This window comes from Seriola dumerili, unplaced genomic scaffold (genome assembly GCF_002260705.1).
Source record: "Seriola dumerili isolate Sdu_G_001 unplaced genomic scaffold, Sdu_1.0 BDQW01000035.1, whole genome shotgun sequence".
NCBI classification, from domain to species: Eukaryota; Metazoa; Chordata; class Actinopteri; order Carangiformes; family Carangidae; genus Seriola; species Seriola dumerili.
The window spans coordinates 1,967,318-1,984,947 of NW_019174290.1; the positions used below are offsets into that span (position 1 = coordinate 1,967,318).

Consider the following 17,630-nt stretch of genomic DNA (forward strand, 5'->3'; position numbering starts at 1 on the left):
CCAAATACAAATGTCGAACCTGTGTGTTTGTGTTGTTTGTGTGTAAATAAAATCATTCTGGTGCTGTGTGCTCACTGCGAGCAATGACACCACAGACAGTATCTGTAGGTGGTTTGTTATCGTCGTGTGTACAGCTAAGTCTGTGACTGAAGATAGCATCAACTGCTGTGCTGTATTTACAGGCAAAAATCTACTGCGCTAACTCCTCATCTGTGTGTGTGTGTGTGTGTGTGTGTGCATGCATGCGTGAGATCTCACCTCTTGCCAGGTGGCAGTGGATCTGGTGGTGGAGGTGGTGAGTTGTATCTTTTGATGATTTCTTTAAAATATAATAAATTATATAAGCATCATCTTCTCTCTCACTGTTTTAAATCCATAGATACCAACTAATGTGTCTGCTGAAAGCAAATAAGTTTATCAACTACGTGACCATCATTCAGTATAAAGCAATTTCATAGATCATGACTTCATCATTTTATGCTTTTAAATTCAGCTACCTTGAATGTCTTGGCTGGGGACGATGTGTTCTGAAGACCGAGCTGAGTACTTCACCACCTCTCCAGCAGGGGGCGGCGGAGACGTCGCCACTGGGGCTAAAACACACACACAAAATAACACATGCAATAACAAATTATGCTTTCTCTTAAATATGAGTTTACGTTTAAGGCACTTTCTGTTTCTTGCTCTCTCTCTGCTTCTTACCAAACTTCCTGGCTGGTTTGTCCTTGTCGATGGGGACGCCTGGAGCCTTCCTCCGAGGTACGCTGTCCTTACCCGACTGAACCTGAAAAAGTCACAGCGTTTTTCACACAAGGTTTCTCCAGATATTAAATTTTGTCTCTTTCAACAAGGTTAATGTCAGAGCAAGGGAAAGGGGTGAACACACTCAGCACATTTCATTTGTTACAGAGAGAACAGACATACGGAAAGAAATATGAGGAAGTGATAATCTGCAGTTCAGCATGATGATTTGTATTTTGTCGGCATCCTTGGTGCGAGGATTGATTCATTCATGTTGCAGTGAACTGCATGTTAATGTTCAGGTTTGTCACTAAAATGGTTCGACTGAAATGCTTTAAATAAAATGTACCTGTAGCACGATCTCAAAAAACAATGTGCAGTGTGTATGAAAACATCACAATGTCATCTGAATCAAAACTATTGAATAAAAATATTGGATTGAAAAATGAAGAGAAGTTTGCACCATATTCAGTAACAGCTGTAACGTCCTCAGTCCTGTTTATCATCTGTTTGGTGATTTTCGTCTCACTTTCAAGTACACTTGCTTTCCCTTGAATGATTAGGCTGAGAAAAGAGCGCACTTCTTATCCTTCTTATCTCTCTGTTGATGCGTTTTATGTAGGATTTGCTTTATTTTGTTCAACCAGCTGCTGCTCATTATCTCAAATACACAGTTCTTATTTTTCTTTCAAATAAACCCTTTATTCTTTCCACAAAAAGATCATTCTCTTAACTAAGCTGCGCCTGTTGGCTGAAGTTTACAACAACAAACGCAACATCTTTCATAAACTTGGCAGTACTGAATCATTATGCACCATGTCCGTTTGGACTGTTTTCTCGCATGTCTCAGAGTTACTGACCTGTGCAGCAGGGTTAGCTTTTGGCTGTGCTGGCTCAGTTTTGTTAGTTTTAGCAGAGCTTGGCTGAGGTTTGGGGATGGGGTGGGTGGCCTGAGGCTGAGGCTGAGCTTGGGGCTGAGTCTGGAGCTCAGTGGGAGGCTGCGCTTGAGGCTGTGATGGAGTTTGTTCTGGTTGAGCAGTGGGAGGATAGGGGCTTGGTGGGATGTCTGCTGCAGCGTAGGGAGTGGGAGTGAAGTTGGCGTAGGGGCTGGGTGGGATGTTAGCGTACGGACTTGGAGGTATGACCGTATAGGGGCTGGCGGGGGCGTACGGGCTGGGAGGGTGGTGGAGCAGAGGGCTCATGGGAGGGCTTGTGATCGGGGAGGTTGGAGGGCTTGACATGACCATGGCCTGCATGGTCATCTGCTGCGCCTGAGAGACAAGAAAGTGACGCATGAAATCCAAAACAAGAGCGGTGGAACAGATCAACAGAGGCAGATCCTGACAGGGGGGTTTACCATGATAATGGCCTGCTGGTTCACGATCGCCTGCTGCTGCTGGGCCAAAACAGCCTGCTGAGCATCTGGAGGAGAGAGGAGGAGAAACACAGTTAACAAGACACAGGGATGGGGAATTGTGTTTGTTGAGTTTTTTTTACTCCTCATATTTCTTTTCACACTTGATACGAACCAGGTGTTACAGGTGCAACCGTAGCAACAGGAGGCGACATCACACCTCCCACAGGAAGGACTCTCACAGCTGTGGACACACAAACACGCACATGCAGTGACAAGTGTTTCTGCTTTACTGCACTTGCTAATCATTTCTGGAGAAAGGGAGGTTCTTCCAGAGCGTCAGTGTGTGTCTGTGGTTGTATGTAGAGCTATAAAGCGCACTACATCTAAGGAAAAGATTTACTATAGTCACTACAGTGAGAATAATGAATGAACGAACGAGGGAGTCATTCTGGATACAGCCTGTGTTTGTGACTGACCTCCAGGTGGTGGTGGGGGGCCAGAGGACTGCCCCTGCTGTTGCCACCCCCCTCCGACTCCCCCGGCTCCCTTCATCCTGCTGGAAAGTCCTGCAGCCAATTCTACTTCCTGTGAAGAGAGACAAGACTTTAAAACTGAAAATCCGATCACAACACGGATGCATTAGGACTCGTCCTAAGCTGGGAGCTGGGTGTCAAACCTCTTTACTGTTTTGGCACTGATGGAAATCTGTCTGTAGCACTGAATATCCAAAACTGTCACACTAGCATCAAATGTCTGATCATATTTGTTTGTATTTATTGATTTCATTCATACATATACATTCATTGTGTTCAGCTTGGGTTTAGCAGTTTCAATAGACAATGATGGCAAGTATCAAAATGTCCAAACCACTCCTGTAGCGTCATCTATTTCTCTGCGGTTGATCCGTATGTTCAGTATGTTCCAAAAAGAAAATCATCACTTTGCTTATAAATTGCTAGATATGCAATTGTTTGGCTGATCAACAGTGCAACATGGTAGTCACCCATTTACTATAAAAATGTGGAAATGTGTTTTGAACATAATAAACACACGGATCACTGGCACAGAAGATGATTATGCTGCTGCAGCGGTTTGAGAAGCGTCTCTGGTCGTTTGAAGACTGTTTTTTTACCAGTAAATATTTGATACTAAAAGGATTTTAGGCACATTATTTATTTATTCACTGCATTTGTGCTCCGCAGTTTGTCGCGGAGAGATAAAATATGTGAATAATATTTGTGTAATGAGAGGACTTTGGGCTGTCAGATCAGAGAAATTCCTCCCTCTTGAGTGTGCAGCCGCTCCATCAGAAATCAGCCACTGACCCATAAATCCACTGGAGTGTGTGTTTGTAGGCCATGTCTCATTAAATAGTAAGCCCTTCATTTGCCAGAGTGTCAGTTCCTGGTAAGCAGATCCGCGCGTTGCCTGGGTGGGAAATCACCGTGGCGATCTCGTCGCTGTGACAGTTACGGTAACTGGGTAACGTAATAGGTTGCTGGGTGGCAGAGGTCTGTAGAACACATCTGATACATGCTAATTCCTGTCAGCCACATCCGATAGCACGGCTAACATTCACCACGTCGCCGTCCCAGCTGAGGACTGATAGAGCCAACATGGCCAGCGTTCACTGCACCATCGCCCTGACTAAACACGTAAGGATTTAACTCACCCAACAATCATCTGCTGCTACTGCAATCAGGATTTTTATGAACAGTGAAGTGTTATGTTTAACGTGGAGGTAATGCATCCTACATGAGCTGACGTAGATACTTCTGCCCAAACTGAACGAGGATCCTACTGTTTTAAAGAGAAACAGACATATAGCTTATTCTGCTTGTGTTCACACAGGCAATTAGAAAAACAAGGCTTTGTCTTTTACTACATACAGACTTCTATTCCACTGTGGCCTAAAACGTCCGGTGGAGTTTCTGGATTACAGATAAAGCAGCTTATTTGAATCATTACCTGAAAACTTTAACAAGTATTACTCCATTTGGGGTTTCCTCTTCCGCTCTGAAGGACTAACCTTTCTTATTCTACAAAATCTAGGACCTGTGCTTCGACTACATGATACTGAGAATCCCTGAAATACTGATCACCGGGCTGAGGAAGCCTGGAAAAAGGAGCCGGACCCGTAGAAACGACTGTATCTGGTCTCTCTCATTGGCAAAGCTGTGACCCCTGTATAATGTTCATAAGTTTAGGTAAGTTTTGGTCAAGTATTTGTTTCTGTTATTCAGCGTACGAATGACAAAACGCTTCTCCCTTTCCTTAAATTTATTATGATTATTATTAGTATTTTTGTTTGTTTTTAGTTTATACATGTTTTTTCTTCTTTAATGTATTTACTAATTTCCTTCCTCTGTGCCTCAGTTAGGCTGCCTGCATTTGAATGTGTACCCTCATTATGATGTAGATTCACTCCTAAGAAATAGAGCTGTACAGAGTGTTACCAACAGCAAACGGTAGTACAGAGGCATCCCCTCTCGTGTGCTCAAGTGTGTCAGCGTGAGTGAGTTATGTAACTTACTCCAGCTCCGTCAGACAGGACAGGGTCAAACAGGCTGTCGAGATAACGATCCATCCCTCTCTGAGGCTCCGAGTCTGAGGAGAGGAGGAAACCAAACTTCATGGTCTGCTGTGATCAACATCAACGTGTATGAGGATTCATACGCTTGCTTTGATGTGTACCTTGTCCATCAGAGAACGTTAAGGCTGAAGATATGACATCATCATGTATTTCAAACCCGCCACCCAGCAGGCTGCTGTAAAACAGAAAGAAAAAAAAAAAAAAGATTCAAATAACTGGAGCCTCTTCGTCAGTAAACGAAGCAGTGGTGGAGGGAATACTCCAATCATTTACTTAAACCTGCAACAACAGACTTTTTGGCCACTGGGGGGCAGTGGAAACAAGTGGTGAACACAACATTGATATATCATCAACCATTTCAGTTGATATAGCGAGCTTCTTATAAACAGTTCATTCGTATAAACAATGTACACACCCAGCAGTTAAGGAGCAACATTATCATTCATTAGGAGTCGTGTTTCTGACCGCCAGGTGACTGCTTTTGATCTCCTCCAAACTCTTTGGGGAAATATCTGAATCTTAAGCTGCTAAATGCTGGTGTGTCGATACAGTGCAGGAAAAGACAAAGAGAGAAACAGTCCTCAACTTACTTTTCTAAATACTTGTGACTTTTGGTCACTCCAGTGCTAATAGAGTGCATTACATTGGCTTTACACTGTGTGACGCTACGTGATAATTTACAGAATATTTGTCAAAGCCAGATGTTTAAATGTTGAAAACGATATAGTTAAATTAGTGTCTGTGTATGGACGTCTCCTCTTGGTGAGGGTTGCAAGCCTCTTGATGATTTGTAAATGAAAATCACAAATGCTTATAGTATGGATTAATTATATGTGAATTAATCAATAATTAATTATCAAAAAGTTGCGTTTCTTTTTTGTTTTGTGTGTGTGTGTGTGTGTGTGTGTGTGTGTGTGTGTGTGTGTGTGTGTGTGTGTGTGTGTGTGTTTGCCTCACATGCTGGCATTGGGCCGCACTCTGGTTGGTTCCTGTGCAGAGATGATGAAGTAGCTGCTGTGTTTGGGGAAGTCGGCAGGGAGCTCCAGGTCCGACATCAAGTCCAGAACGAAGTCTGAGCCCTCCAGCTCCACCCACTGGGCCGGCTCCTTCAGCAGCACCGACCAGCCTTGACGGCCCTCCACTACACCCCTAAACACACACACATACAAAATACAATAATAGACAGACAAATACAAATACAAATTTAGTGCTCATGTTTCCCAGTAAGATGATACCTGTGTTGTAAGATGTCTTTGGCCATCTCTTCTCCAGTTGTCCAGGAGTGCAGAGGACAGAGGAGGGACAAACCTAAAGGGCAAAGAACACACTGCAAATATCAAAATGATGTGTGTTCTTTCATCTTGAAAGGCATTAACAATGAAATCAGTTTCAGCTGTATCTCTGAAACAAAGTCGGCAGCTCCTTTCCCAGACTGTCTATGAAGATTCTCACAGACACCGGCACCAACGGACACAAACACAGCTCGTGACCCAGAGCGGGTATCAGATGTTGTCTAATCCTCGGTGGACACAGAGGACAGATTAGCTGGATGAGAGGGAGAAATGAGAGAGAGACAGAAACTCTGCTGTGCTGGGCTCAGGTACAGAGGTGAGGCTGGGTCAACGAGCGGAGTCAAAGGGAGTCAGTATAAATGGAAGAATGGAGTCCTCTGACTCGGACATTTATTAAAGCTTTCCACAGTGATGCAGCCTGTGATTTAGACATGTGTTATGTCAACATTTGAAGATAAATGCAATACAAGAGCAGATACAAATTAAAAAGAGTTTGCTCTAAGTTGTTTAAGTTGTAGGTTTATTCCTCTGTGCATTTATATCTGTTTTTATAACAGTTTTATTTAACCTTAATTTAACCATAAAGACTTGTGACTTTTGCTTACTGTAAATTAATGCTTTTCCATCAGAGAGAGAGTGAGAGATCAGGCAGTACTTTGATCAAACCAGTTCAGGGATTTAAAATCAGTTAAATCTTTGTCTACTCCAGGCATGTGTCTGTGTGTTCGCACCATCGAAGCAGTGTATGTGCAGGACAGTGTGAGCTTTCTTGCGATTGGCGGTCCACTCCAGCAGACAGGGTGGGTACGTCCGGACGTGCTCTGGCCCGAAATTCAGCCGCTGCAGAGCCTGAAGCAGACGGTGCTGACACACGCAGTTGTAGCCCCCCGGCCCATAGTCAGAAACGAACCTACAGCAACAACAAGCACAAACAGAGACACAAACAGAAATATTTACACTGCAGCTACTGAAAACACGTGCAAACGGCCACAGGCGTGCAGGAAAAGTCAAATGCTGGAAAGACTTAAATTGTTGTCAATGCTGTTATATTAACACGCACTGGATAGTTTTCTGTTTTCATAAATGCCAGCATGTTTACTTACTTCAGCAGATACTTGGCCAGTCTTTGAGAAGGCAGGAAGGCAGAGAGACAAGAGGAGAGGAGGAGCCAACCACGCTCTGAATTCAAAATGTTAGGATTCCTCCACACCTAATAGAAAAGAGGAGACAAAATGAATTTATAGAGAACTTGGTTGAGTTCTAGTGAAATAAGCTGCCTTCTCTTAGCTTTCATTTCTATTCCACTGGTTCAAAGAAATGAAAACGGTGTCACCTGATTGGCTATCTGAGCCAGGATCTCATCTCGGAGGCTGGGATTGGCCAGTCCTCTCTGGATGATGTAGTTCCCAAACAGATTCTCCTGAGCCCCATTCAGGTTAGGATCACCCATGAACCTAAGTATCTGCCAAAATCACATGTAGTGATTCACAACACATACTGTGACCTGAAGGTTCTTCTACAGGGTCCTTTGTCTGAGAAAGACCTACTCACAATATGCCGACACATCTCACTGTGAGAATAATGTCAATAAGTGATTCTTTATGTGTTTGTACATAAGCATTGAGGTTTTGATCCAACGAATATGGCAGCAAGATAAAAAAAAACAAACACTGTACATATGTACTTTTAATACATATTACTGTATGAATGTAACATTTACCAGAATGAAAACATTCAGGGCTCCTTGTTTTAGCTCCTCGTCCAGTCTAATCAGAGAACTGTCCAGTGGAGCTGTCAGCATCCCGAACAATGGCTCCTACAACACACACACACACACACAAACACACACACACACACACACACACACACACACAGTACTTACAAATGATCATACACAACAACAGTTAACAGTAGTGGACAAATACTACAACACCATCGTGCTGGGTCCTCTGAAGTTCACAAAGGTTAATTTATGTTTTGTTCATGCAGTTTTACATGTAGACCCTGTGTTTTTATGTGTGTGTGTGTGTGTGTGTGTGTGTGTGTGTGTTTGTTTATTTACCCTAAATATGGCCCGGATGTAGTGTGTCATGAGGTAGTTGTTGATGTCTAGGGGCAGGGTCAGCTGAGGGTCAACCTGAACCTTTGGAGCCTGGACCACAGCCAAGCAGTCAGAATGAAGCTCTTCACCACCTGCAAATACACACACACACACACACACACACACACACACCCACACACACACACACACACACACACACACACCCACACACACACACACACACACACACACACACGCAGCAGGCCATGTGTTATCACAGAAATACGACAGTAAATATTGTTACAAACAAGGTGGAACACATCTGTTGATCGAAGTTTATTTATAGCACCGACTGAGTGTGTAAATGTGTGTGTGTGTGTGTGTGTGTGTGTGTACCTGCGGCCGCCTGCAGCAGGGCTGCCAGCTCAGCAGGGATAGGCAGTGTTGTCACATTCACCACTTCTCTATTTATACGATCCTACACACATTGCAAACACATACAAACACTTGTATCACACACAAACACAACATCTTCTCCGACTCATAATGTGTCCCTCCGTCCTCTCAGGCACTTTGACACTGTTTCCTCCTTCACTCACCTCCTCCGCCTTCCTTGCAGGCTCCACCACTGTCTGACAGAAAGACAACAGTATCACACTTCACACATTTGCTCATTTTTAAGTATTTTTTTTTGGGACAAATACGGGAACTTCCCCACAAGTATCCCTGTTCACACGCACACACACAGACACACACACAGACACTGTGCACATACCCTCATGTAACGCTGGCGGTTGAGGATGAGCAGCACGGCAGAGCGGAACCTGATGAGGTACTTCCTCCTCAGAGCAAACTTTTTTCTGTTCAGGAAACGTGTTAACCAAGGATCATGTATTATTCATACAGATACAGATGGAAAGTAGGAGAAAGAAGTTGAAGGAATTGGTAGCAAGTGTGAGGGACAAATTTGCTCAAAACTTTCAATAACCTATAACCAAATATCCTCCATGAAAGATTCATAACCGTCAATAAAAGACTGTCAATCACTGTAATTCAAAAGGACAGCGGAAGGTTTGCGTTAATCACAGCCATAGAGACAGTTACAGTTTCAGCTCACGTTTTTCATGATCTGCCACTTCCCAGACTCATCAAACCGTGACCAGCGATCTATGAAATATCATTACAGATTCAAAATGTTTAACCTTGAGTTTAGTGCCATTATAGTGTCCCCATTAAGCCAGTAAGTGATTTTTTTTTTTACAGATCTGAATAAATTGGAACTGTGCATCACCAGACTGGCAGTGAGAGAAGGAATCTATCACCCCGTGATGGGCGAGCGTGGCCTCACATCAAGGACAAAAGAAGCAGGTTGTCTGCGATGAGCTTTGACCTATTTGGCTCAGTGAAACCAAACACTAAACCCTAGACAACCACGCTCAGGACTGAAACTCCAGACTCGGGCGGGTCAGGGTGCTGTCCATTAAAGAAGGCTAAAGCTCTGAAGAGTCAGCTTCCAGAAAGAGACTGATGATACTGACCAACTGATGATCAGGAAAATAAATCTAGTTTTTCTCTGTTTTCTATGTTTCTTGGGAAAACTGAATCATTTCCAGGTTTTTCAGTAAGTATGTGTAATCAAATAAAACATTTGGCTTTATTTACAGAAGTTACGAGCCATTAAATCTAAGACTCGTGAGTGCATGCTAGCAGCTGACCTTCTCAGGTGAACATTACCTGGCCACGTAGCCTCTGCAGCGAGCTTCAAACAGGATCACGCGCCGCCTGAACTTGACATAGTTCTTTCGGATAAAACATATTCGAGTGTATCTCTGCAGCGTCATGGCGGCAATGTTCAGCACACGGTCACGCTTCCCCTCCAACAGCTGATACATCTCCTCTTTCAGGAAAATCTAACACACATACACACACACACACACACACACACACACACACACACACACACACACACACACAAATCTAAATTCAACAGCATATATTCCTAATGCATGCAACATTCCTAAGGCATTTTTTATGTGTGTGTGTGTGTGTGTGTGTGTGTGTGTGTGTGTGAGCATCAGTTACTGAGAGAGCTCACCTTACTGACTCCCAGCTGAAACGAGCCGGTCTTTACCGGGCCGAGCCTGTGGAGCATGATGACACAGTTCTCTCCGTCTGCAGGTGGAAGATCCTTCATGCAGAGCAGGGCCTTATACCTGTGTGCACATACAAGACCACACACACACACACACACACACACACACACACACATGCTTAATGTGTTAATTCAGTTTGAATTCTGAAAGATCAATGAAATCCAAAGTTACATGTGATTTTACTCTGTGAATCTGGGAGATCTGGTATGAAGCTAACTGAGACTCATGGTTTTCTGGGTTCTGGTAGTTTACAGTTTGTTTGTGTTTAGTAGTTTCAGTGTGAATCTAATTGACTGTGAATGTTGGACTCTGGTATTAATTCTTGTAATAAGTTAGGCTACTTTGGCAGCCAGTGGTCAGAGGTGCTGTGAGATCAATTGGTTTCAGCTGCTTTCCTAGTGCAGGAGATGGCAAGAGCCAGATGGCTACTTCAGCATGAAGAAATTGGTATGTGAATTGAACTCTCGCCAGAAAAAAAAGCCAATAATTCAAGCAATTTGGACAAGTTGAAAGTGATGAGTGGTAATGGGGAAATAACAGGAGCTGAACAGGCCGAGAAAGTCTGTACTATATTTTATCTTACACGGTTCGATTAGTGCTTACTTTTCTACTCCAGTATGCTTAATGTGAAAATGATTAAATCACCCACCTTGATAGGAAGCTGTGAAAATGCAATCTGATTGGATAACCCTCCCTCCTGATATGGATAGTCTCCATGATACCAGAGTAATGCAGCTGTGTGCTGACGAGCTCAAAGTCAAACACTCCTGGCTCCTACACACACACACACACACACACACACACACACACACACACACACACACACACACAAATATATATATATATACATAATTCACATGAGCTGAAGATTACATATAAATCAAAATGCAAATAGCCACAGCAAACCTGCACACACCATCCGACGTGCAAATATACCTTATGATGGTTTGGCTTGATGCATCGCACAAAGTAAGGGTTACACCTGTCACAGATAGATGAGAATGAACGGATGGATAAATGAGCGAATGAAAGTGCTGTTTGATAAAGGCTTAGTATATTTGTCCTGTGCAAGGGAGTCAACTTTCAAACTAGAAACTGAGTAAAACCAACTTTATGGGTAGAAATCAGAAGCGCATGGTGTGGTTTTAAAATTTAAAGTACATATAAACTGTTACAGACGGAGAGATTTCCACAGGCCTCAGTTTTCATGTGCGATCAAGCTCAAATTGAGCAAATGAAATCCATCCTCCCAAGAGAAATGGCTCCAGGAAACAAGTGACATCGGAGGCTCATGACGTTGTCAGAGCTGCACCCTAATCACTTTAGTCTAATGAAACACCAAGGCAAAACAAATTGATCAGATCTCGTTGTCTGTTTCAGGAACAAGCCTATAATATGATAAGGGTCATTGATTTGGGCTGTGAATGAAACCCCTCCTTCCGTCACTCATTCCTTAGTGATCATCATGTCATACACACTCTCTGTATCTTGCAGGATCTCACAGTAAATGTCGGACACTTACAGTGACGGACAGGTGCGAAGTCACCTAAATATAATTTACATGCTTGTCCTCTCAGGAGCAAAAATATACAGTTATGTAGCACATGGATTTTACACTTTTGGACACTCAAATGAGCTGGAGGGAGTAATTTTAATACTTTTATGTGCTGAGTAGGGAAACCTTTCAAACACAAGTTTACCATGTTCCACTGATGTTACAGTGGTGTGTCAGAGAAGTTTCTACATTGTCCTAAAGATTAAATGAGTGATGATTTAAACAAACCTTTCCATCTTCTCCAGCAGCTCCTGCAGGCTGCTCTGAAACTTAGCGCTGACCGTGTTGGCCTGATAACGACGCGCTGTGCTGCTGCGTTGGACATTAGACCGCTGCTGAGACACAGACTCTGACTGCTTCAAGAATAGGCTGGAAACCATCTGCACACACACACACACACACACACACACACACACACACACACACACACACACACACACACACACACACACACACACACACACACACACACACAAAGTATTCAACAAAATGTCAACTGACTGGCAAATAAAAACATTTTTCTAGCTCAAACCTGTAGTTAGCACTTGTATACTACAGAAAAAAGGCACAAGTCAACACACACAGAAGAGGTGTAGCATGCAGAAGACAGATGATGAGCAACAATCATAATATTTAACTGTGATTGAAAATCATTTTCTTTCACTACAATGACAGAATAAACATTGGGGAATGTTAGAAATAAAAACAGTGTTTGCACATCTCACTCTGTTCTTGCTCTGGATGAAGATGTCTAAAACTTCCTGGCGGACCATGTCAAAGTTCTTGTCCAAGAATTTGTTCACCTGCATCATAAATCATCAGAAAAGTGTTTGAACAAAATATTGATATTGAATTCAAACAGAGGACAACCACAAGTATAACAGCTATGTGCACATTAATCCAGGGTAGTGAACTTTAATGAATTTGATAATGAAAACAAAGTTTTATTTGAGGAAATAGAAGGAAAAGAAGGAAATCAAACGTGATTTATCCGACGAAAATCAGTCAGAGCTAAATGCAAAAATATTAGAGATGGATTGGTTTTGAGAGCCTGGATCCTATTTGCATAAAATGAAACAAATTCTAGTTAATGGAAGGAGTATTGTTGGTTTTGTTCATTATTTTTTATCACACCTGACAGAAAACCATAACCAACCTCTTCTTGTTTATTGTTATATGTCTTTTCCAGCTGTGTTGGAGATTGTGTGGGCACATGAGCTTATCATTCCCACAGCTTCAGGTCATATTTATCAACATGTTTTGGCAAAATATATTTTCAACCTTAAAAGACATTAAAGACATAAAAGAATAAGTAGTGAGAGGTTGTAGGTTGGAAGCAAAAAGACAATAACATTAAATTAAATGCAGGTAAAAACTGAAGTGTCCATACTTAAACAATAGATGGAAATATTTATAATGAAAAACTGAAGTTTATGGACGTTTATAAATGTAAACCCCATTCTGTTGATGAAGGAAGGACAGAAAGAGAGAATGAAAGAAAGAAAGAAAGAATGAAAGAGAGAAAGAGAGAGAGAAAGAGAAAAAGAAAGAGAGAAAGAAAGAAAGAGAGAAAGAAAGGAAGAAAGAGAGATAGAAAGAGAAAACGAAAAAGAAAGAAAGAGAGAATGAAAGAAAGAAAGAAAGAATGAAAGAGAGAGAGAAAGAGAAAACGAAAAAGAAAGAGAGAGAGAAAGAGAAAAAGAAAGAAAGAAAGAAAGAAAGAAAGAGAGAATGAAAGAGAGAAAGAGAAAGAAAGAAAAAGCGAGAGAGAAAGAGAAAAAGAAAGAGAAAAAGAAAAAGAAAGAAAGAAAGAAAGAAAGAAAGAAAGAAAGAAAGAAAGAAAGAAAAGAGATGTACCTGATAAGTGACCTTCCCAGCGTAGTGTTTGAGGGTGAACTCTGGCAGTGGCATCTTTGGCCTGGCATACAGCGGGTTGTTTCCATGGTGATAGTGGCACTTCTGAAGGAAGGTGTGGTCTGTTGCCTGGCGATATGATTGGAGACGGTTAATGGCTGGTGAGCCATGGAAACTAAATCTCTACAGCACAAACACATGTTGCCTGCGTGCGTTCAGCAGATTGCCTCAGTCAGTTACTCGTGTAACACCGTGTTCATATTTCACTTTGTGCATCGGAGACGCTCCATAATATGTTTATCTCGATATGAGCTCAGCCAGTTTCTTACATTAGGAGCCGCAGGAATAATGAAAGCAGCAGGTAGGCAATTAAGTGAGCATGTGGGATAGTTGTGTATTGATCGGCGCAGGCTACAAAACGCTTCAGTCTCCTGGTTTATGAGAAATCCAATATGTGAGATGTTTTTTTTTTTTTGTTTTTTTTCAAGTCAATTTCTTTAGAAAACTGAGGTATGAATTATTTGAGTCATGAATTATTGTCGGCTGTTGCCTTTTTTTCATAATAAATAATGAAAGACTTTAAAAGTCTCTTGCCTTGTAATCTAACTTCAGTTAAAATGCATTTGCGCTCCACAGTCTCTCTCAGCTGATTGGATCTTTGTGCATTTAGAACAGGCTTTTGACGGATTCAGGAATTATTACTGCCTTTTGGTTCAATTAAGAAGTTTACGTCAACAGGTGTGAATATACCTGAGGGAAGCCGCACTGGTCATCCAGTATGCGCAGTATCCCATGGGGCTTAGCAGCAATGAGGTCAAGGCAGGCCTGGTTGTGGCTGAAAGGCTGCTGCTGCCACTCGATCTGCTCCCGCATGTACTCCTCCTGCACATGAGGCACAAAAGTTCATCAGGCTGGTGTGCATCAAACTCTTCCAGCTCCAGTGTTGGTTGTAAGTATTGCTTTGTCCACTCTGGTTTGTAAGAGTTAATGCCCTCTTGGGTTCATGAAAGCTTTTCTGGCTTGCATGAGAGTCAGGTTAGAAAACAAACATTAATACTTTTTTTAAACACTTCTGAATCTTTTCTTTCTCTTGATCAGAAGCTATTATGATGATGGGTTCAGATCTCTTTAAGGCTCCAGTTTAAGTCTCTACGGGTACATGTTGCTCACACAATAAGCACTGATTTGGTGTTCTGCAGAACAAAAGATCAAGACATTTTGACTAAAATCCAGTTGAAAAGTGTTTTTAAAGGTTTGATATAACATTGGTTTCAGCAGCATTTTAATCGGTATTTTTACTCTACATGCACACAAGAAATCACGTTGCTCAGAGACACCAGGTTACTCACTAAGTTTTGATACACAAATCACCAAATAATGCCTAATTGGGAAAACTGTGAAAAATGTGTATGAAAATATGAACTTGTGGTTTCCCTGACCTGCTCCTCCTGGAAGATGACCCTGTTAAAGTAGAACTGCAAAGTCTCATTGGCGTAGTTGATGCATAACTGCTCAAAACTGTTCACCTGTAGCTCCTGGAAGGTAAAGAGAAGAGATATCGGGGGTTGCATGGGGGTTATCTAACATAGGTCAGCTCAGATGCGTGAATGCTGCGACATCATTGATGGAGGTTGTGCTTCAGTGTGACCTCAAATCCATATATGTCCAATATGGAGATGGAGAGGGCTTCGCTGCGAGGGTAGACCCGTCCGTTGATGCGCTCTGTCAGCCAACTGAACAGCAGCGAGTACAGGATCTTGGCAACAGCATCTCTATGAAGAACACACAAAAAGGTTTCTATGGAAACAGAAAACCCGGTTCCTATGGAAACAGAGGACATCTGAAAAATCTTTTTCCCCCCAGCCCTGACGTCCTTTGTCCTCAAATGCCTCTGCCAAAGATTGGAAGAGAATATCAAAGATTGTTCACTTTCTGTCTGTCATCTCCTGCTTTGACTTTAGAGAGGAGTAAAAATCATGAGGACATGAAAGAGCCTCAAACAAGACTGTGAGACAGGCTTTAATTTCAGGTTGGTAAGTACTATTGAATTTAACCGATACTACACTCAGACTTTAATTCACCTGGCATCCACAGCACTCTCCACTGTGAGCGGAGTGTAGATCTTCTCCCGTACTGTATCCTAGGGGTCAAACACATCTGTGATCAAACAGCATCTCTAGCTGTTATAATATCTAATCTCTTATATCTTTAATGTGCGTGTGCATTTTTATGTCAAGTGTGTTCTTCTCACAGTCAGTTTGAAGGTGACAGACTTCTGCAGGCCGTCAGGTGAGACCTGCAGCAGCTCAGCGACAACCCTGATCTCCTGTGTGCTCACCACTGACGCGACTTCCTGACCCTCAGCCTGCAGGGACGCGCACACATATACACACACACGCACGCACGCACGCACGCACGCGCGCACACACACACACACACACAAAGGCATACGCATTCATTATTACCGTCATTGATCAACATCATTATCATTATCATTCAGCTGTGAAACTAAATGCATTTATGTAGGTGTGTGTGTGTGTGTGTGTGTGTGTACGTGTGTGTGTGTGTGTGTGTGTGACAGAGAGAGAGACCTGGTGTGGCTGGAAGTACACGTTCCCCAGATGAAGGACAGAGGACAACAATCTGTAGATGCCGTTTTGCTCCTCTGGGGTGAAACACAGGATGTCCATGGCACACAGCAGACGCTTGAAGTCCTCCCCATCATCCTTTCCCTCTATGGTACAGTCCCCTCCCTGCACGCATGCACACACACACACACACACACAGCTGAAAGTCTTGTTTTTGTTCACATCCAGGGGTTTAAGGTCTCACCTGGCTGCAGTGATGCAGAACTGTACTTCAGGGTGTGTCAATACTCTGTCATAGTAAACATCATAACATGGTTATTGGGTCAACAGACTTCTGAACACACCGTCAACCAGAGCGCGCAGTCAAGGAATCCAAGAGAGTTAGATAATATAAATCTGAATTTTGGTTAGTCTCCATATAGGAAAATCTCTCTGCAGAGCTCTCCTTCACCCCAACACCACAAGCCGAGCTCTTGGGTCTTCCACCCTGGGGTGATTGCATCTTCCAGTCATAAGCTCTGAAGCTCTTTTAAAAAGCAGCTGAAAACCCATCTCTTAAGCAGCATGTGGTATTTTATGCTTTTAATCGGTCTCCTATACCTCTTGTATATTTTATCTGGTGTTTTTACTTTTGCTTTTATTTGTTGTGTTTGATTTTAACTCTTTCATTTAATTTTATTCAGTTTGATTGTGAAGCACTTTGTGAGTAGTGTCTGGGAAAAATGCTATACAAATAAACTTTGCTTGCTTGTGAGAGCTGTCACAGTCAGGGCCTCTCTCTCTCTCATTCAGCAATTCCCTGATTCTTCATCCACTTTTTGCCAGATAATTGTTTCAATCAGTCTGGTTGCTCACGCTTAAGCTGCTTGGAATACCCTCTAACTTTTGCTTCCCTTCGCTAACAATTGTTCCCTTGTGTCCAGGATCACTGCCCGCCTGCCTCATCAATCTGAGTGCCAAACTCTTAACAAGCCAGCTCCACCTTGCCAGTCTCCAGCCTTCCAGACCCACAGTTTCACCAGCTCGCTCTCTTGCTCATTCACTACCAGCCAAACCATCAGCCTCATTCCCCTTCCTGTCTGTTAAATTCATCCCCCGGCTAACCAAGACAGCCCCAGTCATCGCCCCGATCCCTGCCAAAACAAACACTAACCTTTCAACATTCACATTCAGAGTTTAAGTAAATTAAACTTTCCCTTGTCAATTTGAACTCTGGGTCAGTGTCCTGTGTTTGACTGTGATAACAGCAACCTGAGAAACCTCAATGCAAAATAACACAACATAAATCTGAGGGGTTGCGAGATAATTCATGGGATGAAAGTAAAGAAAGAAGACTTAGAACGTACAGCCACCCTAACTGGTATAATGTTTCCCATATTCACCATTTTAGTTTAGCATTTTAACACATTTGCTAATTAGCACTAAACACCACATGCAGCTGAGGCTGCAATGAATG

General features: G+C 42.6%; 1 protein-coding gene across 1 annotated transcript in view; it reads right to left on the reverse strand.

Annotated features, from left to right (window-relative positions):
- Positions 1-17,630, reverse strand: part of LOC111216539 (unconventional myosin-XV-like) — a 42,830-nt gene that overhangs the window by 12,593 nt on the left and 12,607 nt on the right. Inside the window, exons 18-49 of the mRNA XM_022738067.1 lie at positions 16,178-16,339; positions 15,838-15,951; positions 15,668-15,726; positions 15,235-15,358; positions 15,026-15,121; positions 14,337-14,468; positions 13,590-13,715; positions 12,458-12,535; positions 11,961-12,112; positions 11,114-11,159; positions 10,827-10,951; positions 10,120-10,237; positions 9,759-9,934; positions 8,794-8,884; positions 8,624-8,656; positions 8,421-8,502; positions 8,046-8,176; positions 7,704-7,799; positions 7,317-7,445; positions 7,087-7,193; positions 6,715-6,893; positions 5,927-5,999; positions 5,649-5,840; positions 4,793-4,866; positions 4,632-4,705; positions 2,575-2,683; positions 2,271-2,339; positions 2,099-2,163; positions 1,602-2,012; positions 703-784; positions 498-593; positions 259-280 (exon numbers count right to left, since the gene is read on the reverse strand). Of these exons, the coding sequence (XP_022593788.1) occupies positions 259-280; positions 498-593; positions 703-784; positions 1,602-2,012; positions 2,099-2,163; positions 2,271-2,339; positions 2,575-2,683; positions 4,632-4,705; positions 4,793-4,866; positions 5,649-5,840; positions 5,927-5,999; positions 6,715-6,893; positions 7,087-7,193; positions 7,317-7,445; positions 7,704-7,799; positions 8,046-8,176; positions 8,421-8,502; positions 8,624-8,656; positions 8,794-8,884; positions 9,759-9,934; positions 10,120-10,237; positions 10,827-10,951; positions 11,114-11,159; positions 11,961-12,112; positions 12,458-12,535; positions 13,590-13,715; positions 14,337-14,468; positions 15,026-15,121; positions 15,235-15,358; positions 15,668-15,726; positions 15,838-15,951; positions 16,178-16,339 (3,623 nt within the window). The remainder of the gene's footprint in view (positions 1-258; positions 281-497; positions 594-702; positions 785-1,601; positions 2,013-2,098; positions 2,164-2,270; positions 2,340-2,574; positions 2,684-4,631; positions 4,706-4,792; positions 4,867-5,648; positions 5,841-5,926; positions 6,000-6,714; positions 6,894-7,086; positions 7,194-7,316; positions 7,446-7,703; positions 7,800-8,045; positions 8,177-8,420; positions 8,503-8,623; positions 8,657-8,793; positions 8,885-9,758; positions 9,935-10,119; positions 10,238-10,826; positions 10,952-11,113; positions 11,160-11,960; positions 12,113-12,457; positions 12,536-13,589; positions 13,716-14,336; positions 14,469-15,025; positions 15,122-15,234; positions 15,359-15,667; positions 15,727-15,837; positions 15,952-16,177; positions 16,340-17,630) is intronic.